At 45.6% G+C, this 25,768-nt stretch overlaps 1 protein-coding gene across 1 annotated transcript in view; it reads left to right on the forward strand.

The window, feature by feature from the left end:
- The first annotated feature begins 288 nt into the window (after positions 1-288).
- LOC147668784 (alpha-2-macroglobulin-like protein 1) overlaps positions 289-25,768 on the forward strand; it is a 200,665-nt gene continuing 175,185 nt past the window's right edge. The window contains exons 1-5 of the mRNA XM_086948432.1: positions 289-419; positions 8,616-8,799; positions 21,556-21,718; positions 22,453-22,505; positions 23,394-23,414. Of these exons, the coding sequence (XP_086804558.1) occupies positions 355-419; positions 8,616-8,799; positions 21,556-21,718; positions 22,453-22,505; positions 23,394-23,414 (486 nt within the window). The 5' untranslated portion in view covers positions 289-354. The remainder of the gene's footprint in view (positions 420-8,615; positions 8,800-21,555; positions 21,719-22,452; positions 22,506-23,393; positions 23,415-25,768) is intronic.

Genomic DNA, 25,768 nt, shown 5'->3' on the forward strand with positions numbered 1-25,768 from the left:
CAACGCCCTGTAAATATTGCGCACATCTTTTTGGGTGGGACCGCGTCTCGGCTTCTAATCACACGATCGTTGGACGAGGGAAATTGTAGAACATCAACAACAACACCTTGTCCAGTACCGTCCTTGCCCGTTTGCCGTTAGTGTTTGACCCCTCCTCTCTCCCCAGCCCCGCCCCCTCAATTGTAGACCTTTTAAAGGTCAGGGGCCAGAAGCATCGCTTGGTTTATCCTCTCTCTGGAAGTGACGAGTTCGGCTGGTGGAGCGCGTCGGCTTGTACGTTCCTCTGGGGCTTCAGCTATCCGCCAGCCCCCCCCTCTGCAGACCCCTGACCCTGTGGCTCTCTCTGTCACCAGGATGTGGGGCCTGGGTCTCCTCGCCTGCGCCCTGCTCCAAGCAGCTTCGGCAGTACCGCCCGAACCGTAAGTGAGCCGGCCTGTAAGCTAAGGGTTTCAGCCTGAGGGACAGACCTCCTTTCTTAAGCCAGTTCCTGTATGTGTTAAACTAAGGAACAGATCTTTCTAAAACCAGAGCCTGTGGCTGCTCTAAACCTAAAGGATTGCTCTGGTTTCTGAAGCCTGCTAGGTCTGTGTATCCTAAAGCCTGGTTCCAAGTCTCCAAACCTGCTCCAGCCTATTTAGCGTGTCATGCTTCTACAACATCGTCGATAGAAGGGAGCATGCATGGGCCTCCGCAGAAATGTTTGGGGGGGGGGGGCAAAGAATTGACACCTGGCTGCATGTGTGAGGCTCTAATTTACGTTCGTTTTTTTAACTGCTTAAGCTTGTATTTATTTTGTTACTAAATTATTAATCATTACTTCTGAGCCGAGTTTCCCAGCCTCATGCAGTTTTGCACAACTAGACTATTGCAATGCAATATGTGAGAACATTTACATGTACAATTGAATCTATAGCTGTTGGCGTGCACTGCCTGACCTCCTCATACGTAGCCCGGAGGGAAATCAACTCACCCGAGGTACCAGAAGGGAAGCCGCGATGGCAGCGTCACCTGAACCCTCTAGTGCTTCTCTCGCCAGTCGCAGGTCAGAGGTCAAGTAAAGTCCGGAGTTTCAACCTTGCTGCAGCGCCATCCATGCGCCCTGGATCCTCTCCAGGTGCCCGTAATTAGGATGATAACTCGATCACCCGGCACGTCAGAGGGCGTGGCGAGTGCCCAGCCTCTTCACCTTTAAGGCCACACACACCTACGCCTGGAGTGCTTAAGTACCGGGAAAAGCCCATTCTTTTCATGGGAAAGTTGTGATTTTCAAGTTCTGCTCCAATAAGTTTTACAGGCTGCGAGGCCGCGGGTGGACTATAGGGGCATCCAGCCCCATAAGTTAACATTGAGCCAGGTTCGCGGGCAGGGCCGCGGCTAATCTTAGCCTGAACCTCACTGGGTCGGAGGTAGTGTGAGAACGCAGAGGCACATGCTGAGACCCGCAGGAGGGGACCCTCCCTGCTTTACAGCTGGGCCTGGTGCACTGAAGCCTTCAGCAGCTCGCTGACCAGGCAGGGTGCATTTACAGCCCAAAGGCTCCCGTTTAGAATCGGAAACAGACAGCCGCCCATCAGCGCAAGGCAGCACACGACCTCACTGCTAAAGAAGGGAAGTAGAAAATGTATTTCCCCTACTGAAAAAGTCGGGGAAAAAAACATATTCACTTCAATTTACACCAAATCAAGAAAGATATCTTAATCAAAGCACACCGGGCGAATTCCCCGCAATTTTCGGGTGCATGCACAAAATTTGATTTAAATACGAACAACTTGTGCATCTCACCCGCAGATGCAGTGTTAGGCCTGCACGTCAGTGTACATTGATGTGAAAGAACTCTTCATTGTCTTTTTATCTCTAACCGCCCCAATAACCAGCAAGCGACAGGCTGAAACAGTGGCCACACCACAGCGCCCCAGTGCAGTGAGTCGGTTTGTATAGCAGTCTTGGCTTGCACTTGCAGGCTCTAGTAATATAGCTCAGTTGAGTCCCACACCACAGCGCCCCAGTGCAGTGAGTCGGTTTGTATAGCAGTCTTGGCTTGCACTTGCAGGCTCTAGTAATATAGCTCAGTTGAGTCCCACACCACAGCGCCCCAGTGCAGTGAGTCGGTTTGTATAGCAGTCTTGGCTTGCACTTGCAGGCTCTAGTAATATAGCTCAGTTGAGTCCTACACCACAGCGCCCCAGTGCAGTGAGTCGGTTTGTATAGCGGTGTTGGCTTGCACTTGCAGGCTCTAGTAATATAGCTCAGTTGAGTCCCACACATCAGCGCCCGAGTGCAGTGAGTCGGTTTGTATAGCAGTCTTGGCTTGCACTTGCAGGCTTTAGTAATATAGCTCAGGTGAGTCCCACACCACAGCGCCCCAGTGCAGTGAGTCTTTGTATAGCAGTCTTGGCTTGCACTTGCAGGCTCTAGTAATAGAGCTCAGTTGAGTCCCACACCACAGCGCCCCAGTGCAGTGAGTCGGTTTGTATAGCAGTATTGGCTTGCACTTGCAGGCTCTAGTAATATAGCTCAGTTGAGTCCCATACCACAGCACCCCAGTGCAGTGAGTCGGTTTGTATAGCAGTCTTGGCTTGCACTTGCAGGCTTTAGTAATATAGCTCAGGTGAGTCCCACACCACAGCGCCGCAGTGAGTCGGTTTGTATAGCTGTGTTGGCTTGCACTTGCAGGCTCTAGTAATAGAGCTCAGTTGAGTCCCACACCACAGCGCCCCAGTGCAGTGAGTCGGTTTGTATAGTGGTGTTGGCTTGCACTTGCAGGCTCTAGTAATAGAGCTCAGTTGAGTCCCACACCACAGCGCCCCAGTGCAGTGAGTCGGTTTGTATAGCAGTATTGGCTTGCACTTGCAGGCTCTAGTAATATAGCTCAGTTGAGTCCCATACCACAGCACCCCAGTGCAGTGAGTCGGTTTGTATAGCAGTCTTGGCTTGCACTTGCAGGCTTTATTAATATAGCTCAGGTGAGTCCCACACCACAGCGCCGCAGTGAGTCGGTTTGTATAGCGGTGTTGGCTTGCACTTGCAGGCTCTAGTAATAGAGCTCAGTTGAGTCCCACACCACAGCGCCCCAGTGCAGTGAGTCGGTTTGTATAGTGGTGTTGGCTTGCACTTGCAGGCTTTAGTAATATAGCTCAGTTGAGTCCCACACCACAGCGCCCCAGTGCTGTGAGTCGGTTTGTATAGTGGTGTTGGCTTGCACTTGCAGGCTTTAGTAATATAGCTCAGTTGAGTCCCTTCCAGGCACGACCTGGTGCTTTGAAGATCAGAGTTTCAAACTGGTTGAGGTACTAGTGTCTTTGCCGAGGTAGCTCAAGGGAAGTATTAAAGGAGGAAACTGTTTTCAGGAGCAGCGAAGACACTAGTTTTTGCACGAATCTCATGCAAACAGAGCATGCCTTTCAACGCATTACACTTAGGAACACTGCGTAATTTGAATAAAACAAACATGTTTCCCCTAGAGTGCATTGCTGCCACTTCTATATCTGACGTTATCTGGTATGTTTTTATTGCATTTCTCAAGAGTAGTGGCAGTTGTTGCTTGTTGTGCAGGCACTTTATGTCCAATGGCTACCTGTGTTCTTGTTTAAGGAAGTCTATCTTTTCTGTTCAATCCTGCATTCATTGAAGTCGTTCCTACACTGTCTTGTGAAGTTTATGCTGCATGGAGACATGCAGCCGGGCTGCTGTGTGACGGGGCCTGCCTGTTGCCACAGCTCCAGCCTGCCAGGCTTACAAAATCAGTAAGTGACTGAGTCTGACTGACGGTGTAATCTCCTAGTTGTACTTGCTGTGCTATAAAATTAGCTTTTTAGGCTAGCGAGCAATCATGAATGATCATATCAATAAGATCATCTTCTGAGCCGCTGCAGTGCCTGCCTGCCTTCTATTACTGATAACTGCAGTCATGCAGGCTGCCTCTCGTGCCCTTCAATTTTTGGTGCTTTGCAGCAGTTTTTAGACCTTCTTAGAGCTTCTCGTTGCTCAAATTGGTCTGAATTTCGGATTTTTGTTTCTCCTGTCTTAATTCCTTCATGTTGCTCGTGAGTAAGTGTCACTCATGGCCGTTCAAATGTCACTCATAATTACACTGAAATTATGGAAATGTCACACATAGCAATCTGAAACCGTGGCAGCTATGTAATAATAGATTTTTGTTGCTCAGATGTGGGTGGTATAATCTGTAGGAGAGTAGGTTCTGCTTCCTATGGTCACCCCCACTTTTTGCTTTTGCTTCTCTGGTTTTCGACTTAGATGTGGCTGTGGGCCTGCTAATCAGACCCACAGCCCGATGCACTCTCTAAATTCACACCATGTGCTCTACGTACATCCACAATTGGGAATTGGTTCACCTTGTCAGCCCCTGTAGAAGTGTACCCTAGGTACTCAGGGCATAGGTGTAACCAAGGCCTAGCAGGGGCTGCAGCATGTATAATGCCACCCTTGGCTGGCCACTGAAATACAAAACTGGCTGACCACTCAGCTGGGGCAAGGTCTTGTAATCACCCATTGCTTAGGTATAGTATTCTTATACCTACTTATATATAGACACACAGTAACCTATAAGTCACTCCTATGGCATGCCTTGACAATCCTGGAGGCAGAGTGCTTGGTTATGTGTGTGATGGTGCTCTAGCACGAGCTGAGCCTGTCTGCAGCTTTCAGAACCATGTCCTTATAGCTTTTCTATGATATCGCCACACCATATACTCTTAAGTGCATTATAATTAAGGCTCTCAGTTTTATGGTTTATTTTTTATACATTTCAGTCTGTATTTATCCATATTTATTTTTTCATCATTTTATCTGTATGTATCCGCATTTATTTTTATGGCAAGCAAAAAAAGACGCTAAAGCTAGTATTTTGTCACATTTATTTTAATAGACCAACACACTTTTGCCTTTTTTTTTTTTTTTTACAGTGTGACTTTGTACCAAAGGTACTGAAATGCTTTATATGAGCAACAGTTTGATTACACAAGTCATTTTCATTTTTACAGACACTGGGAAATTAAGGGATTTTGCCAGAATCAAGGGATGGTGAGCCAAACCAGAGACTTGAGCCTGTATGTTCACATCTATGGCTGTTAATTCACCCCAGTGCTATGGGTGGTGGAAGAGACATCGCAATCCTTTTGCCGTCAAATGGTTACTCTTAGCCCCATAGAAGTAACTTCATTCCTGCTGTGTGGCTAAGGAAATAAAGCGGAGTGAAAATCAAGGAACGTAAACAGGGCTCTTAGTTTCCAGATTTCTTCATGTTTCTCCCACAGCAGTGATGACAAGGCAAGTCGGGTGGCTCTGGGCTGTAGTTGTGAACCAGGCGCTGTTGTATCTCAGACGCCCATATGTTCACCTGCAATTTTATTTAAGATGCGTCGCTGCCGTCCTCTGGGTTCAATCCACAGTGCTCGGAGTTAAAGTGGCGGGAACTGCCCGATATCTTTCTTTACTGAAGCTGCTTAGTGGTGGGAAATGACGTAGCAAATGTGCCACAGGCACTAAAGGAAGCTAAGCCCCCCTCCTTATACACCAACCCCCAATACACTGGTTTTGAACTCATTTTGGGATGTGGGGGTTAATGATGCCATAACATCACTGTGGTGCCAGGCCCTCCCTAAACAAGCTCTTGATGGGCCTTTTTTATTTTTATTGTAGATTGACAAAGAAATTGAGCTGCATTGACTCCTCCACCACATCGTGCAGTTTTACCACTACTTCGATACAATGAAAACGCCCCTCTCCTGCTGCTTGCCCATTTCTCTGCACTTTAAACTATGCCGCTGGGCAGGCAGTTCCTACGAGCTGATAGAGAGACAACAAAAAGATGACGAGAGTCATGGTGTTAACAGGATGTCTTGGTGGGGGGGAATTAACCCTGTGGCATGCTAAATGTGTGTCTGAAGTATTGATAAAGGCCAATAAGCGCTCTCTGCCTGCTGCTGTCTGGGAGGTAGAGAGGCTCTCTCATTAACAGATCAGTCTCACTTGGCAACAGAGTGCTCAGCCCAGACTCAGAAGGGTGAGGGATTTAGAGGGCTGAATAATCTGCAGGACATCGCAACAGCAGTTTTAGATTTATTTTCCTAACCCCTGTGCGTACACCATAAAGCCGGTTAGTAAGTATTTTTCCGTTTCTAAATATAAATACAAAGGAATAAAAGTTTGTCTGTATTTATATGTAGAAATCCGTTTAAACAAGGAACCAGAACCTTAATTATAATCCTAGCGGTTAGATGCTAACTTTGATTTGGGTTTATCCAAACATGTCGTGTAAGGTGTCATACGCTTTGGAATACTACCCCTCACCAATTCTGGCGACGGGGGTAGCATTCCACCCTTCTAGAGGGAGAAGACATGTTGCTGACTATCACGGTTAAAGTTAACCAGAGCCCCAGCGTCACAAAATGGACGCTGCTGCCACCGACACAAGTCTGAACTCCTGCTGCTGGGAGTCCTTCCAGTCAATGAGGTTTGGACAATAGTTTTCCTGCCTGGAGAGGTGCGAGCACCACCTCAGACCTGCCTTTGTGTATTGGGACAGGGATGGCTAAATAGATTGAGACACCGCCTGGGGCACACTAGGTGCTCCATGCATACCCCAGTTCAAACCGGTTGCTGGGGCATTCAAGCCCCAGCTATGGCTCAAAACTGGACAAAGGAAAGTGGGTGTAACCACCCCCTTCCTGGTCCCACCCATAGGTGGGAGCTAGAAAGTAATCCAGCCCCTTTTAGTTGTATAAAGGTAGGAGCTGAGTCCTGAGACTTTAGATTAATCCTGAATTGCAACTTGACACAACTCTGGACCTTCGACATTCTGCTGAAGCCTGAAGAATCTCCCTTGTGGCCAAGGAATGACCACCCCAGGCAATCGGGCACCATCCAGCAAATCAACGGCATGCTTTGTCGACAGTCCCGCTGGAACCCGAGCACAGAGCCTGACGAGACCCAGACTTCAGACCTCTCTGACCCTCTCTTAACGACTGCAGCATAGCTGAGATCCGTGGAGGCAACTAGACTGCTACCTCTTATTGTAAAGTGTAGAGGACAATAAGAGGTAGAAGTACATATTGACTGCCCTTGATTTAGCCACTGACATGCTGTGACGCCCTTGGACTGGGTCTTTTGTTGTATTACTAATGTATATGGTGGCCAGCTGTATAGCCTTTGTCCATCTGCTGCATCTTCCCATTACAATGCTGTATTGGGTGTTGTGATTGGTGCTGTACTTCTTGAGTTTACCCGCCTCAAAGGTTTCAGCTCTTTATAATAGTAGTATCTATAGATATAGATAGTGTTTAAAAATGCTATAAAAACTATCAGCCGCCCCTCTTACTCCAGGTGTATGATTTGTGGATGTATTGTATACAGACCATCTTTTTTCAGAAGGATTTAAAAAATATTCTAGCTGGGACACTAAATTTTACCTAGACTTCTAGGTGATGCGTGTGTCTTACTATTTTGTGCAAGGGGTTTTTCAGCGTGCCAGCGCTACATCTTTGGCCTGACCTTTGTTTCCGCTACTATTAGCTGCTGACATGATTCCAAACCTAACCATACTATGCTGTTAGCTCCCTATGCCTCTCACTCCAGCATGTATATTGTTAATGTATCCTCCTCTGACCAGACACTCCACCCTCAAACTCCAATCTCCAGGGCACCACTTGGGGGCACCACAACAGCACTGTCCTTGCTTGCTACTAACAAGCATTGCCATAGCCAAAGTGTAAGCTATTGGCTTTGTGAATAACTATGCTATTAATTTATATATTTTCAAAGCCAACACATTGAAAAATGTCATTTACAATACCACACTTCCCTAATGTGAGACCTATTTTATTGCAAATGCTTCTTTGTGTTTGTCTGAGTACAAGAAGAATAAAATAGCCAAAATAAGGCAGAAGAAGGCTCACTGCAATATATTGTTGAATCAGATTCGTGCAATTGCTTGTTTTCATTTTGTTGCTTGATGTGCTGTTCTGATCATAAAACGATTGGCCTACAGGCGCTGGTGGCACACCTTCCTACAGGCGCTGGTGGCACACCTTCCTACAGGCGCTGGTGGCACACCTTCCTACAGGCGCTGGTGGCACACCTTCCTACAGGCGCTGGTGGCACACCTTCCTACAGGCGCTGGTGGCACACCTTCCTACAGGCGCTGGTGGCACACCTTCGTTATTTCTCATTATATATGTGTGATGCAAAGACAGACAAGTGAAGGAAAGAGTCAATAGTTCATAGGGAGCAATAAAGTGAGAGCGTAAGTCTTTGATACACAACCCCCTACATCCAATATTGTAATAAGCATTGTCCTAGATCAGAATACCACAATCGCAGAATCACCAGAATATGTGGACATAGGGTAGTTGATTCCAGCACGCACTTTAAAGGCTACCCATGGCTCCCTTGTCGGGCATCTCAGATCCAACCTTTGAAGAACTAAATGAATACCATGTTTGAGTGAGTGGGTGAGGATGAAGGACCAAGAAAGGTAGATTGAGGAAGGGCCTTAATGCAACAGATGTGAGTGTGAGGGAGGGCCCTAAAACAGCAATGGGGAGTGTTATGGTACTAGTGAGAACAGTACCCTTGACCTCTGAATTCTTCCCTTCCAGGCGCTATGCAGTACTGATCCCGGCAGAGATCCACTTTCCGCACACAGAACGGGCCTGCGTCCATCTCACCGGCCTCCATGGGACTGCACATGTGACAGTCCAACTTCTCCTGCAGGAGGTCAAGCTAACCCTCCTTGACGAAAAAGTTGAACCCTCCACATACTTCAAATGTGTCTCTTTCCAGGTACAGTATCCAGGCTTTGTGGGTGGGAGGGGGCAGGAGGCACTGTGAGTGTATGGTTGGCAGTGTCTGTCCTAGAGGTTAAAAGCTGATACAGCTATAGTACTGAATCCCCGCTAGTTGCCTAGAATTGCAAGGTCCAAGGTCCAAGGTAAAGGTTAAGGTCTGAAAGTACATGTAGGTGAACCACCACCTTACCCACAAGTGGTAGATACTTCATAGTACATACCTAAAGACAGTACTTAATTTGATCAGATGGTGTCCAGTGCTCAACACCAGCACTTATTTGTCAACACTGGTCCTTATGACAGTCTGCCACATGGTGGAGCTGTTTGTCTAATTTAGTTATTAGCACAACCGTTGTTTATTAATTCAACATGCATTAAGACTAATGCCTGCACCCAAGCCTTTCTTATAGCTTTTGAGACTTGGAATTTTCTGAATTGTCACACCTACAGGAGTGTGAAGGCTTGCAGTTGTTGGCACTGGCACTAAATCTACTTCAGCTCTGGGTGAATTTAAACATTAGCTGCTCTGATTTTGTAGTGTAGTTCCTATATTCCCAATAGGCTCTGCGCATTGGTATAGTATATCCTATAGATTTGACGGAGGACTGAAGTAGACTCTGTCTCTACTGAATATACTAGACTTAATTGTGAGTGCCAGCTAGCTCAGATCACTAGAAACTTTCTTGAATACACAAGAAGGGATTCATTTCTGATAACCGCATAAACATGACAAATTTGTTTCCCAAGAATAAGATCTATCTATAGTCGCGGAAACAATAGATAGTTATTTCACCCAGTCAATCGTGCACGCTTCATTTCACCAGGGGTGCAGAGAAAATAGAGACAGGCATTTTCAATAATAGGATTTATTGAACAGTCTTCTTTCTCATGCAGAGGAAATGAACTGCTACAATGATACTGGTTGCAAAGTACAATGCATACAGTATGAAGAGTTTTATGAAATAATACTGTAAAAGCATATGGTTTATAGGCCATAAAATACATAGAATACATACATTAATAAATAAAGACTAAATACTCAACTGGTGCTTCTAAAATACGCCTACCCCAGTGTACCTAACCTAGATATAGTACGAGGGAAGAAGTGGGGTGTAGCTTAGTTTCAGTATTTTGCCAAGAATCTATTCCAAGAATTCTCTAAGGGTCTAATCTGCTCCGTACCTTGGTTTAGAATGAAGGTCTAGTATCTCTCTCAGGACTCTATTTCCCAACAACCCGCAAGGGTAGGTTGGAAACACTGGAGTTGGATTTCTCGGCAAGAAAAAAGACAGCGTATCTCGGTGCATCTGCTGGAGGGTTGGCTTCCTTCGGCACTTGCTGTAGCAGGGCGTCTGACAAGTAGATAATCTAACTGCTCCAAACCACTGTGTCTGTTTGGGCAAGTGTAGGTATATTTATACCTTGATGGTGCAGAGTTTGACGTAAGGTTGGACATAATAACGTCATCAAAGACCTAGTTCTTTGAAAACTCCATGAGTTCTTGGATAAATCAATATCCATGCAGGGGGAAGTCCCTGACTGCTGAAGGCGGGTTCTTCCAAGAAACGGTTGTAGATTTTCTGAACCAGTGGAAGTAGCCAAGCCGTATTGGGACTACTTGAGCTATGTCTTAATATGGTTATGATTTCTATGTCTATATAAGGATAGGGTGATTTATACCTATATATGGGCATGAATCTGGAAAATTACCCTAGGGTCCTCAATTCATATACAACAATTTAAGACTAAACTCCAGAATGATGCTGATCTCCATGAGCCTGGGTGTGTGCTGTTTAAGGGCCTCTACATCTACCTGTGGTCACAGACTTTGCAGAAGCCCCTGCGCACCAACTGTATCCAAGAGGCACCCACACTATGCTGCGGGTTCCAAAGTCTCTTAGAAGTTTGTGTATTCGTGCAATGATGTGTTAAACTAAATATGTACTAACTTGCCTCACATTATTACATACACAATGACCAAGACTATAAAAGAACTTGTTACTTATACACCTTAGCTGGGTTTATATAAATAAAGGTGCTTTTATTCTTTAGCAGGAGTCCAGTACTCTTCAAAAAAGCTCACCATTGGCAAATTGCAGCTAAACAGTACAAAAAGATGCCAACCCCAAGATATTCTCAGGAGAATGTTTTCCATGTTTGAACGCTTCTGATCCTGTCATCCTTTCCTTTTTCTAGGCCCTACAGATGAAGGACTTCCACATAATCTTTTCCTTCTGTTCACCCATAAATTGTATGTTTTCGAAGGTTCTTAAAGTCGCACTGAGCAGTATATACTCCTTTACTCACTCATTCCAGCAAAAATCAGTAGCATCTTCTCTCTGAATCTGCATGTGAGCCTAACCCACGAGGGCTTCACAATTCATGAGCAGCATCACCCTTCTTGGGCCTGATTCACAACTTGTACTTACATGTAGTAAAGTTATGAGAATGGAATCTCCACGTTCGTGGTGGAGCTTCTGCACTCGTGGTGGAATCATCGCATTCGGGGCAGAATCTCCTCACGGCGCACTATGCAGTGCGCCATGCGGAGATTCCATCCCCAGTGCTCATCTTGGATATTCCACACAATGCCCACATCTCCTCAACGCACTCGATGCAGATTCAAGCTGCTCATGTACGCCTACAAAGCCCTCAACAAAATCAGACCAGCATACCTCAACCAACGCCTCAACTTCTACCAACTGACAGAAACATCCAGTAATCCTCCTGGTTACCACATGCACCCCTATGGGGACGATTCTTCTCTGCACTGCGAAAGCCTGGAACGACTTCCTGCTACACCCGCCCCCTCCCTCGTGGACTTGCAAAAGAAGCTCACGACCTGTCTCTTCAAGAAAAAAACAGTCATTAAATTCAGCCACCTTTCTCGTTTCCTTGCCCTAGTCATCACCTGGAAACCCTCACAGGTAATTAGCCGTGCTTTAGAAATCCACATAAACAGAACAGTGCGGAAATTCCACCATGAGTGCGAAGATTACGCACTCGTAACTCTCCTACACGGAAGTCCCTTTGTGAATCGGGGCGATAGTGTGGATCATGACTTAGTAGGGACTGCCACCCAGAATCACTCTGTGGTTGCATCCATCATGTGCCAGCTTCACTTCTCGTTAGTTTCCGGGCCTCATTCTCCTGCCTAGATTAATTTTCACAATCCTGGTGGCAGCAGGACTTTAAAAGCCAGTATAGCCCAGCTACGAAGGGCTTTAAGGCTATTAGAACATTATGCTACTAGAGGGCAAAATGTTCTAACAAATTAAACAAAGGCTTTAGGGAGCCTGAGTGGGATTGAAATTCCCTCAGGCTCCCTGAAGCCTTTGTTCACAGCCACAGCTGTAAACAAAGAAGCATTGGAATGTTGGAGCTCCGGGTTTATACCAACAATTATAAGCCCGGAGCTCCTCCATTGTTTTCAGTGGAGCTTCCAACTTTCCAATGTTCTAATATACTATTTGATTTTGTTAGTATATACATTCAGTCTAATTGCACATCTAGCCCTGACCCTTGCCCTAATAGTTACATCACAACTTACCTAACTTTAATGGGTACAGATCATTTAAAGGCAGAAGGTATTATGATTCCCCATGCCATTGTGATGCAATTAGTGATATTACTGTAGCACAGTAGTTTGTATGCAATATTGTGATTATGCACTGGGCGCATGAGGAACTGACCCAGTGCTTAAATTGAGCCAGTGGTTTCCTGAGCTCAGCACTTGCAGTTAATTGCGAACACACTGCACTCATGACAGTCTGCCACAAGGTGGCGCTGTTTGTTTATGTAGAGTTGAGCATAACAACAATTGTATCTTAATTACAAATAACTAATACCTGCCACTCAATCCATTCGTGTAGCTTTGGGGGCCTGGAATAGTCTGATGTGTCATACTTGTATGAGTGTGATGGTTAATAGGTGTCTCTGTACTGTCGTTGGCAGTACTGTCCGGGGCAATGGATGGTCCAAGAGGCAATGGCCAGTAAGGAGTGCCCTGGCACTTATTCTTTTACAAATCGAGCACTGAATTGACCATTTTCTTCGGTCATGAGCTGGTGTCACTCACACACGGTCTGCAGAGGTCTTGATCTCCACTTTTTCCTCTCTAAATGTTTAGGTAAAGGGGTCTCTCTAACCTCCTTCATGTTCTGTCTCAGCTTTTGACAAAAACTGGTCCAAATTATAAAAAACCTTCAGGCATTTTTGTGACGAAATAGTGTTTAACTATGCCATGTCACTCCACAGGCTCACAACTCGCTGATGTAAAAACTCAAGTCGACTCAGTCTGGAACTTTTCCCCTCGAGTACCAACTCTTCAACAAATAATGATCCGAGCAAAAAAAAGGAATGATGGTGAAATGAAAACAAGTAACATATGGCAATTAGATAGTTGTAAGAAGAAAAAAAAACAAGAATGTATTGGAAAATGCTCTCTTGTTTTAATACAACTATCTAATTGCCATATTTTACAACTTTAGTTAAGTTGAGGGAGGGTGGCGGCCTAGTGAGTGCAGCAGCCGGCTTTGGAACTGGGCACCCAGATCGATAGCCCTCTGCTCAACATCCAGTGATTTGGGGAAAATCACCTCATCTAACAGCCTCAACCAACAATGGTGTGACGTTTTCTAGTTCTGTTGTAAAGTGTTTAAATGCCCTTGTGCAAAAATAGCTCTCTATAAAACTACAAAAAGGTTTTGCAATATGTTTGGAATTAGTTTTGATCCACAATGAGAATTAATACATTTGTATAGTTTGGAAGATAGCCAAACATGTCAAAGTGCTTGCTGTTGACATCTGGCCTGATCTGCAGGCTGTGCAGTTTTATCTTGGGGAGGGTGAGCGATGGAGGGTGAGCGATGGAGATGGAGGGGGTTAGAAATAGGATTTCTGGTTGGTTAAGGCTTGCCCCAAAGCCAGGCAGAAACCACCATTCCTAAGTCAGGGTAAGGAAGTCACCGGCCAAGACAACGCCTGCTCACCCTCTTGGTAGCTTAGTACGAGAAATGAAAAGAAATGAAATGAAAAGATAACTTATATTGCGCAACTAAAACCCGAAGGCATCAAGGCGCCTATCAAAAAAGTTCAAAAGAGGGCAAAACAAAACTACAGGTAGGCTTTGGCAAATAGCTGAGTTTTCAGGGCCTTTCTAAAGGACTGCATAGTAGGAAGGGACTTAATTTCCACAGGTAAAGCGTTCCATATTTTCGGTGCTAAGCTAGAGAAAGCTCTGCCACCCCATTTAGCTCTGCGGACGCGGGGTACTGATAGCAGAGACTTATTAGTGGAACGCAAATTTCTGGAGGGGATATAAGGAACCAAAAGGTCTCTTATCCCACCTGACCTATTTCTTGCTAAGGCCCCATAGGTCAGACACATTTTTTTCAAGGAAATTCTGTCCTCAATCAGGAGCCAGTGTAGATATTTCCTTGCAGAAGTGGCTGACTCACGTTTGGGTAGATCTAACACAAACTTGGCCGCCACATTCTGGACCATTTGTAGTCGCTGAAGCAACCCCTTGTTGAGTCCTGCATACAGCGCATTCAGTAATCCAGTTGGGAGCCTAGAAGTACAACCTCGACTTGCTTTCTCGCCTGCTGAGATAGATAGTGCTTAATCTTCCTCAAGATGTAGATTAAGCCCCAGCAGGTGGAGACTGTTCTAGTCACCTGCTGACGCATACTTGGGGTAGGATCGATCAGGACTCCCTGATTTTTAGCTAGGGCAGCAGGTACCGGGCATGCTCCCAATGATGCGGGCCACCAATTTGCCAACCAAATGTCCTCCTTTCCTCCAAACACCAGGATCTCCGTCTTCTCACCATTTAATTTCAATAAATTGCCGATCATCTATTGAGCGACTGCCTCCATACAGAGTCTAAAATTGGAGGCAACAGAGCTGACAGGCTGGGAGAGGGAGACCAAGATCTGGGTGTCGTCGGCGTAGGAGACTACCTCCATCCCGTCCATCAATAAGTCTGGCAAGTGGGGTCACATAGATGTTGAAAAGGGTCGGACTTAGTGCTGACCCCTGAGGGACCCCACAATGCACAGGCAGGGATGGAGATAGAAACTCCCCCAGCTTCACTCTCTGTTCCCTCTGGTCAAGAAAGGAGGTCAGCAAGCCAAGTGCGGACCCCTCCACCCTAATCTCCCTCAGGCGAGATGTTAACACCAAGGGAGAGAGGGTATCAAACTCAGCCATCAGGTCTAGCAGGATAAGGAGGATGGTCTGGCCCCTATCAACTCTGGTGCGGATGTTATCCAACACTATGGTAAGGGCCGTCTCGGTTCTATGCCCCCTCCTAAATCCGTGCTGCGAATGATCCAAATGACCAGAGTTTTCCAGAAAGACTGAAAGATGCTGGTTTAAATGGGTTTCCAGCATCTTAGCAGGAGCGGGGAGCAGCGAAATTGGACGAAAGTTTTTAAGTACCCCTGGGTCCAATGTTGGCTTCTTAAGCAATTGCTTTACCACTGCCCTCTTCCATTGCGAGGGGAAAGTACCATCCCTCATGCCCCTCATGATATCCAAGAGGGGAGGCAAAAGAGCCTCCTTGCACTGTTTAAGGAGCTTAAGAGGGCAGGGATCTAAAGGGGAGCCCGACCTGGTCTTACTTAGGAGGTTCTCTAATTCCTGAAGTGAAAGGGGTGGAAAAGAAGCCAAGCACCCAGAGGAGATATCCTCAGCCAGAATTAAGGCAGAAGCAGAAGGACTGGGAGAATCGGTGATTAAAGCCTTCTGTAGCTCTAGGGCCGAATAGATGTCAACGATCTTTGCCTGAAAGAAAAGGGCTATGTTATTGCAAAGCTGCTGAGAGCCAATAACGGGATCAGGAATCTGAAGGGAAGTAAGGGAATCAACAATTTTTAAAAAGCTCTTTCGGGGAGGAGAGGTGGTACGGGCAGTGAAATATTCCTGCTTAGCTCCTATTACCTCCCCCTTATAGTCCCTCAATAAGATTTTATGAGCTTCTTTCTCCCTCAGATCCCAGCTAGCCCGCCAGAGACGCTCCTGTCTCCTAACTCCCTCCCCAAGGAGTCTTAATGGCTCCGAGAACCATGGGGCAGACTGCTTTTTCCTAGCAGAATAGCACATGCGGACGGGGGCAAGTTCATCCAGCGCCGTTGTGACGGCCTTTTCTAACTGAGACCGCCAAGCACACCTCTTCTTCCTGAGAGATAGTCACACTGGGAATCCTAGGGGCGAGAGTGTTATTTGAGATGTTCTTTAAGTTCCGCCGAGATTCCATTTTACTCGGGCCCTTTCCATTGCTCTTCATAATGATACAGGACATTTCTATCGGGATGGCATAGTGATCTGTTCATGAAAGAGGGAGAGGGTCTTTAACAGTCAACCTGCTATCATTTGAGAAAACCCCATCAAGCGTATGACCCGCTTGATGGGTAGCACCCCTCACAAGCTGGTTCAGCCCACAGGCAGAGCATCCAACAGTGAGTGAGTTTCACTAGACTCCAAGTTCTCTAAATGATAATTCAGGTCTCCCAAGACCATTAAATGCTCACAACCAAAATATGGTTTTAAGATATTGAGCATATTTTGTCCGAAATCAGCTCTAGACCCAGGAGGTCGATAGATCAGGACACCTGTGAAAGGAATCTCAGAGGAGCCTTTTAAGGAGCAGTACAGAGCCTGAAACATCCTGAGGGTCGGATAGCCGGGTGGTGTGACATAGACTGTCCTTATATAAGATGCCCAGCCCTCCTCCTATACGTCCTACTCTATCCTGCCTGGCAAAGAAGTAGCCTTCTGGGACTGCTTCCACTAGGTCTGGACCCGAGGAGTCTTTTGCCCAGGTTTCAGTGACAAAAACCCAAGAGGGTTTTCTATCTATGACAAAGTCCCTGAACGCGACATTATGCTTAATTAATGATCGAGCATTAATAAGGAAGCCACTTTCCCTAGAGACACTACCTCCCATGTTACCACTCTGTCCAGACAAAAAGGGAACTAAGGGAAAGACAGACCCCATGTGGCCCTCTAGAAAACAACCGCAACAGGGGGGCGGGGGGAGGGGGGGGTTTAGAAAATCCTCAGGAGCATTCTTATGGTGGCAGGAAAGCTTAGTTAGCTTTAGCAGGTCATGGCCAGAATACCTGACACCTATGAACTCTCCATCAGCATGTCCGGTCGACCAGCAGTCAACCCGTCCTCAGTGCGGACGAGCAGTCAGGCTCATCTCAGAGGCAATGTGTAAAGCATTTGCGCACGCACCCACCAGCAACAACATCCAAGGCCCCCCAAGGCCCCCCACAAAAAGGAACTCCACACAAGGTATATGTAAAAATAGCCTTTGTATTGCACCAAAACACATTAGATGGAAACACACACTTTACAATGTGCCAACAGGCACGGGCAGAATTTACAGGGGATTATTTACAGGGCCACAGGCACCACTGTCAGGAATATGCACTTAGTAGAACAAGCACTTAGAACATATAACAATCAAAAGCATAACAATCGGAAGCTTCACACATGATGCATAGAACATTCAGAGGTGTAGGAAAGACACATGATGTATAAACATACATTCAGCGGTGTAAGGAACAAGGCACATGACGCATCAAAACACATTCAGAGGTGCAGCACAGGAGAACACATAATGCATAAACAACACATTCAGAGGTGTAAAAACAAAATTGCGCCAAACTCACCACCTGTGGCAGTCCCTAGGCCAACTGGCCTCGTTTGGGCTAGGACGCCCTGTGTCCCAGTGTCAGGGGCCTAAGCGTAGCAGCTACCCACTAAGTGCTGGGCAGCTGGAGAAAATGATGGGGCCAACTTGGGAGGCTCACATGCTCTGAACAAACCAACTGACTGTCCCTGTGAGCCTCGCTGGGCTCAACTCTGTGGGCTGGGAGCCTCAGGGGCTCTAAGTAACACAAAATTCCCTGAAATCGGCTTTGGAGCCCGCAGGCTCGACTGATAAATGCGGGGTCGTTGGAGCCCTCCTCTGGTGCTCGAGATCATGGACATGGCCTCCTGAGCCTCTCGTGGGCTCTAAATCGCAAAATGCCCGCCTGGGGTCTCTCGTGGGCTCTAAATAACAAAATGCCCGCCTGGAGCTTCTCGGGGCTCCAAGAACAGATGCCGCCTGGATGGAGCCTCTCAGGGCTCAAGAACAACATAATGCCCCAGAGCCTCTCTGGGCTCTCAAACAAAGAAATGCCGCTGAGCCTCTCATGGGCTCTTAACACTTAACACACAGAATGCCTGGAACGTTGGAGTCCCGCTCGGGGGACCCTGAATTAAAAAATCTTAAGAGCCTCTCACGGGCTTGAGAAGCAGCGGTAGCGGGGCTCTCCCGATCCCAGGGAGCCCCGCCTGACAGCGTCTCGGTTCACCTGGTCCCTCATCTCTAGACCGGGACTCGGGGTGAGGCGGCCTGGAGCTCTCCCCAGCTCACGGGGGCCGCGGGATGGCTCTGCTCCTCCTCTCCAGTCTGGCGGGCAGCCAATCATGGCACAGCACAGCAGCAGGCGGGACTTCCCTAGCAAACAGGAAGTACCGCCCAACGTTAGGCACGCCGGTGCCTGGCTTCCTTTTTGCGGTGCGAGGGCCGTGGCGGTGATTCAAACTGGCAAATGAGGGGTGGGCAGCCTCAGTGCTAAAATAAAAGGCAGAAGCAAAGTGGGCACTCGCAAAGGAACTCATAAACTGGGTGGGCACCCGTAAATAGAAAAAATACAGTAACAAGCATAATGCAGGGTGGCCACCTGCGATGAAGGGGCCACAGGGGGAATCCCTACGCTCGGGATTCCCTCACACACGGCCACAGGGGAGAGGAGCCACGCGCTCCCAGGGCACCCACAGGCAGCATCAAGTCCTGGGGCTAGGGCAACAGCCAAGAAACAGGTCCTGGAGGTCAGGGGGTTAAAGCAGGGCCCAGAGGCCAGCACACAGGGCAGTCCAGAAGGGAAGACTGCCCCCATGGAGCAAGAACATTTTGTAAGGGGACACATCCCCTTTTTATACAGTGAATTCCTTTATTCCTTTGTCTCAGGGTGCAGGGTGGGGGAAAAACTGGTCTCAGCTGGTTTTGGAGCACTGTTGTGTGCTCAACCACCCTTTCCTTTCACTGGCCAGGCTAGGGACATTACTCACCACAGGGGACGGAGCCAGAATTGTGTGGGGAAAGCCCAGCCCTATTCAGGTCCCAGGTGCACCACTCACGTCACACATGCTAATCTCAACACTGACCACCGGGGCAGACCCATGGAGCCTGGCACACCAGCCAGCTCCAGCCAATCACAAGCCAGCACATTCACTGCACACAGGCACACTTCTAGAAGTGGCACTTCCATATTTGACACAAAACGCTGCACGCATCATTGCGCAGCATTTAATCACACGAGTCTGCACATACCAAACTCGAGCCTGCACACCCCACGCATCAGGAACTACCAGGGACACATACATTCCCCATGCATTTCTATGGGAGGGCAGGCCTATCTCACCACACGTGCTTTCCACTGGGACACAGTGAAAGTGCGCAGAAACCAAGACATCACTATAATTATTTAATAACACCAGGCAAAAAGTTCAGGGGTGAACCTGCTAGAAGGGCCAAGTGTGGGGAGATGGAGGGGAGAGTGGGGAGATGGAGGGGAGAGTGGGGATGGAGGGTAAATAAAATTGCACCTTAAAACTGCAAAATAATTATTCGCCGCACTTAATTTGTTTACAAATTAAACACTAATAGTGAGTTCCTAACCATGACATTATTCAGTTTGCCCTTCTCCATGCCAATAGTAGAATGTTTACCAAGTTAGGCAGTGCAACAAAGGTTTTTAAGACCGCATCAGGAGTTAGCGCAATAGCATTTACAAACCGCTTTTTTGAGGTGGTTTATTCAGTATTTGCACACTGCATTGGGAGCACTGGAATCAATTTTTTTTTAAGAAAAAGCATTTTCACTATGCATAAAGGTCGGGGATCGAGGATTAACGCAGAAGCAAATGAAAAAAAGCAAGCTCCCATTTTCAGACTGCATCGGGGGTAAGCGCTTTTCACACTAAGTTTGGAAAAAGCATTCACGAGGGTTAGCGCTGAAGCATTTAGCATATAAAATAAGCAACCACCAAAATGGAAAGTTCGAAACCGAATACTTAAGACCAATAGGAGCATGTTTACTGTACTTACGCAGTGCAACAAAGCATTTTCAGACCTAATCTGGGGATGGGGTAGCGTTTTTCTCACAGTTAATTGTTCTAGATGTTAACACCACATTCATTAGGAGAACAGAAATAAAACCGAAATAGCATTTTCACACCGAAACCAGAAAAGCATGATTCACCGCACTTAATTTGTTCACAAATTAAACACTAATAGGGCGTTTCTAACCATGACATTATTCAGTTTGCCATTCTCCATGCCAACAGTAGAATGTTTACTATAGTTAGGCAGTGCAACAAAGGATTTAAGACCGCTTCGGGAGTTAGTGCAATAGCATTTAAAAAACGCTTTTCTGACGTGAAGTTTATTGTTCAGTATTTGCACACCGCATCAGAGAACTCTATCAAATTGTCAGAATTGCGGAATTATGTGCTCATGTCAACGCAGTGGTCTAAGTGTATTGAAAACACGTAAGGGAACTGTGATGCTGTTCACAATGTGCCAGGCCGAGTAAGCGTGGTGCGATGTCAAAGGAATACTAAAACAAGAACTGTGCAGCGAGAAAGGAGGGGCGAATGCCAGCAGGAAGGGAGGGGGTGGCAAAGCAGCTGGGTTGTTTTTGTATAGTATGATTGTGTCAAGGAGGAAAGCAAAAGGGAATGTATGCGCCGTGAAACGGACGGAAAGCAGTTTAAAAACAAACACGAAACTGGCATTGCACAGAGGGGGGTGGGCAGGGGAGAGCATTCCTTTGAAGTCTGAAGCTCCCACTGTGTCTTATGCGTGCAACAAATGGTGGTTTGTGAGGTGGGGGGGGGGGAAGGGATTCCTTCGGAACAAATGGGTGTGAGGTTACGTGAGGCAAAGTGTGCGCTGGAGAAGCGTCACGCTTCAATAGATAACATGCATTGGGAGGAATCCGCTTCAAGAGTTTTTCTCCTGCTATAGGTTTGAGCTATTAATCCCTGCGGGATATAATAGTCGAGACCTAAAAACTGCACTCGATGGTAAGAGTTTGTACCTGATGTGGTATGGTCTTTTGGAATACCATGTGACATCTATTTGTTTTCCAAATCAGGATTCTAGGCTTTGCTGTAATTACCACACCTTCAGGTTTGTCTGCAAATAACTTTCTGCATGTAGAATTCTAAGGGAGAAAACACATGGTCTGATTCACAAACTGTACTTTTGAGTAAGTTTACACTTTTGAACAAGTTTAGTACTTTTCCATGCATAATGTTTAACAAGTATGCAGAACATTTTAAAAAGAACACGGCTACTACTAGGATCAAATGATTATAATTGCTTTTTTAAAGTTCATTCATAGAACAGTTCTCAAATTACATATTTTCAGACTTCTTTAAAACAGGCAATTGAGAATGTTTTTTTTTTTTAATTAAACAGATAGTATGGATAATTCTAGAAATGTTCCAGTGGTGCTGGTTCAGCAGCAATATTCTGCTGGACTAAAGAAATATACTACTTGACAAAGTTGTTAATGATGCTGCCTTTCTTGCATTTCATGAGGGGTAGCCCCCGTCAATGATACCCTGATAGAATGTGCAGTGAAATTTTTCATGTATGATATGGTTCTGTTCCCTTACAGGTGCCGCTCCCCGCTGGTGGCTCCGAGGAGGTTGGGCAAGTGGGCATTTCTGTTGAGTCTGAGGGCCACACACTGGAAAACGAGAAGAAGGTGCTTTTGAGGACTGTCAAAAGTGGGACATTTGTGCAGACCGACAAGGCCGTGTACAAGCCGGGACAGACAGGTACCCCTCAGATATATTCTCCCTTCTGACTTCCAGACAGATCTTGGTTAGGAGTTTTGAGGAGGTCAAGCTCTCCACCCATTCGAAGCTCTCATAGTGTAGCAATATAAGCGTAGTAAAGAGAATGGAGTGGAGTGTTTGTAAGAAATTGCAAACTCAAAACTTTTGAAAGAAGAAAAGTGCAAAAAGGAGGACTAACAAATTTAAAGTAGTACTGAAACATGAGTCAAAACAATCAGAAGAAATAGGCATTGAAGGGATCCTAATGTTCAGAGGAAATAAAGGGCCAGGCAACGATTGAAGGAATCCTTGGAGGCAAAATGAGCGACCAGATGAGGAGGATGGGAGGTAAATGGTAAAGAAACTTGCTTGAAACCATGATGAAAGAAGTTGAGGTTAATACACTTGTATGATTATGGACAATCAATAACACTTAACATGGTGTGGCAGTGAAAGAGTGGATGCGTCACTTGGGGTCCAATTCACAATGTTTTTTCAGTAATTAAGACAAATTTACTAATGGGCAAAAGCTCAGTGAATTGGGCCTTAAGTACAGTATTGTGTGGCTGCTCCAACCTCCAGCTAAACTAGGTCCTGTTCCTCCGCCACTCTGAGAGAAGTGCGGTGAGACTCACTCCTAGGCTCTGGAGGAAGGTGCACTTGAAATGATCTCAAGGTGTGGGGGTTCCCTTACCCAAAAGCCACCCACTAACGCTTACTACTTGCCTTTACAGTGAAGTTTCGCATTGTGACTCTGAATGAGGACTTTATTGCGGAGAACAAGCCGGTAAGTAATGCTGAGCAATGGGATGCTCTTCATGGGTAATGAAGAGCCAATTAAATGTGTCAGATGGGTGTCTGCCTAGAAACACCTTTCCAATAGCCACTGAACTTCTGAATTAGAAGAAACTCAGATCAGTGCAACTAATCTTAATACCTTGGTTCATACTTCAATGGAGTGTAAACAAACAACTGTACGAAGCTCGCTGTTAATTTCTAGTTCCATACTTAGAGCAGACATAGAGCCTACGACACTCTGATCCTCAAACGACGGTCCATTTCTCTATTTTTGTACAACTCGCTCTCGTGCTAGCTCTAAAACATAACAAATACAGAAAATGACCGTGTTTTTAAATGGCCTTTTCCACATGGCTATATTTAGGTTTTCTTAGATATAAATGGCTTACTGGCATTATTTGTTAATATTTGCTGTTAGTTTCTTACAGACAAAAAAGAATGCCATAACTATGATCTATACCCGTTCTATTATAAAAAAGGTGTATTCATGTTCATGTAGCACATACATTGGAAACATTTAGTATCTGCCATGTCCTTTACTTTTTTGTCTCAATCCAAATTTCTCATTTTTTTTGTACAGAAGAGCAGTTAACTTTTATGCAATATTTCCCTATCAGTTACCACTTTCTAACCCAGAAACTGCCTACAACTCACTTCTATGGTTAGCAAATTTCCTTAGTATGGTGGCTTAGGAAGGATCTAGTTCACTCTGAGGTTTCAGGCTTCAAATCTATTATAGCTTGTAAGTGAGATAAGCGCCATGTTGAGGGCTCCGTTTGTGCACCATTTTTACTTCATACAAGGACACCTCTTGAATTAGGAAAGTAACATCGATTTAACTGTCTTTTTTCTAACAATCTCCTCTGTTCTCTTTCAGTACCCACTCGTGCAAATCCAGGTAAGCATGTCTGCTTTGTCTATCATGCCTATTTAGTTGTTCACCTCCTGTTAGACTTATTATGTTTGGTTTGTCTTGGTTGCTTTTTTACAGAATTTGTATTTTTTCATGCCGCGTTTGTGGAGTTTGGCAGTGCCTAGCTGCTAACTGATTTGCCGTAAAGCACTATTGATGACAAAGGGATTCCGTTGTGATGGTTAGTTGAATGAATGAGTCCGGTGACTTTCTGGCAGGTAGACGTAAGGAATGGCCAGTGGATGGAGAGCTGGGTTGTGGGTCTTATACCATGATGTTGCTCTCCTTTTGATTAGGAATTGACTTTCAGTGATGTTGGAGGTTGGAGATGGATAAAAGCTACGGTTGTATAACCTAGATTTCAATCAGGATTTATAAAGCGCAGCTAGTCAATCTATCGTGTATCCAGGTGCTAATCTTTTGGTGGAAGTCATAATATCATGCATCTCTCCACCGTTACAGTAATCCCCTTATTCTGAGCTGTGGAAGTTCACGCAAATTGAATTCCCCACACCCAATTCCGGTTGTCTGTTGGCCCAGAATCACCAGGTCCGGAAACTGCAGAACTGATATTTCCATTCCCAGAGACACCTCACTTGTTTACTTGCTGGTGGAGCATCTGTGCATGGAGCGAGATTGGGGGCGTCAGTGAGCAACAGATGATTGGGGGTTCAGGAGAAGGATAGTAAACACAGCATGGTGACTTAGGTGCTAGATAAACAAAAGCTGAAATTGGAAGTAATATGGCTTGAGGGGGGAGGAGAGCAAAAGATGAAAGGCGAGAGTCAAGGTTGTCAGGCAGGACAAACAGAAGCTGGAGAGACCAAGGAAAGACATGGGAGTGCTGAAAGGGAGAGAAACAAATACCCCTCAAGTCAAAAGGAAAAGGAGAAACTCTTCCAGCGAATACTATGAGTCTGATATGCTCCTGCATGGGACAGATCCAAGAATAGGGAAGGAAGCTATCAAATCAAGTTCAGAGACCTAAAAAAAAACCAACAAAGCCACTCCATTATGGGGCTGTCCCAAATTCTATTCTAAGTATATGCAATGTATTGGAAACAATAGGTCTGTGATGCTAAGCTAAATTTGTCTGTAGGAAGACCTAAAAAAGAACATATCTCCAATCACTATTTCACAAAATGTATGTGCTATTTGTGGGCTTGATGTTACAATAAACAATACATTGGTACAAGAAACAATACATTGGTACGAGAGACTTAGGTCATTGCCTCACTAAATACCATGGGTCTGATTCACAAAGGTATACAATGTGTAATTTGTGGCTACACATTCACTTATGTTTTAGGAGATATTCATACACAATCTGCATTCTTGCCAATTTACCTAATCTGCATTCTTGCCAATTTACCCAACTTCTGACTATTTGTAAGGAGTACATGATTTTTGATAAAATCTTTGTGAATCTGGTCCTATGGATTAATGCAGCTGCAGAAAAGTGTCCTATAGTCATAATTAATGTTCTTTCAGAGTAGCAGGCCCCTTCCTGTACTCACTTTATCATCAATGCGTTTAAAAAAAGCATCAATGCCTGAGCATCTAAATCAAGGACGGGACAGGTGTCTCCAACCAGTGGATCGTGATCTATCAGTAGATCTGTGTCACCTTCAGAGTAGCTCACAGCCTGGAGTTCATTTTTAAATAAGCACAGGGTCCTATTTTCCTTTTAAAGTTGAAGGGAGGCTATGTTTATTTTACATTATCAGGATGCCGATAGCAGGGTCTGATAATGAGCAGTGCTCAGTCAGATGTATGACCCAGACTGGGGCACAGAGGTGAACAACTCAAGCACTGAGGTATTTAACTCTTGATTAAAAGTACTCCGTATTGGAGCTGTGAACAAAATTATGTTTCTGAATGCTTTTTAATGGGAGAAAATGAAAATGGAAGTTTCCTTAATGATTAAACTTCATTTTAATTTTCTCTCTTCAAAGTGCATTTACAAACAGCAATCCCCTTACTCCCAGTGGCCAGTAGACACCATGCCATGGGTATAACTAAAAAATACAGCAATGTTTTTTTTGAAGAGTGAAATTTAAAGAGCAGAAATGTTCCATATTATGAACATTTTTGCAGAACATTTTTCTGCACTTTAAATTTCTCCCATTAAAAAAAAAAACGATTGTATGTTTGTGTTACACATGTAACAGTTCCACATATGGTGAACGGTATGTCCTGTGCCACAAGTACATATGACGCAGACTCAGTCACCCATAAAAATATATCCCATTCATGCACACATGCTCGTACATCCCCAAAGGCCACACTCCCTGACACACATGCCAGCCATTTCATAGTGCCCATAATCAAAGTATTTT

This window comes from Lissotriton vulgaris, unplaced genomic scaffold, assembly GCF_964263255.1.
Source record: "Lissotriton vulgaris unplaced genomic scaffold, aLisVul1.2 SCAFFOLD_2599, whole genome shotgun sequence".
NCBI lineage: Eukaryota > Metazoa > Chordata > Amphibia > Caudata > Salamandridae > Lissotriton > Lissotriton vulgaris.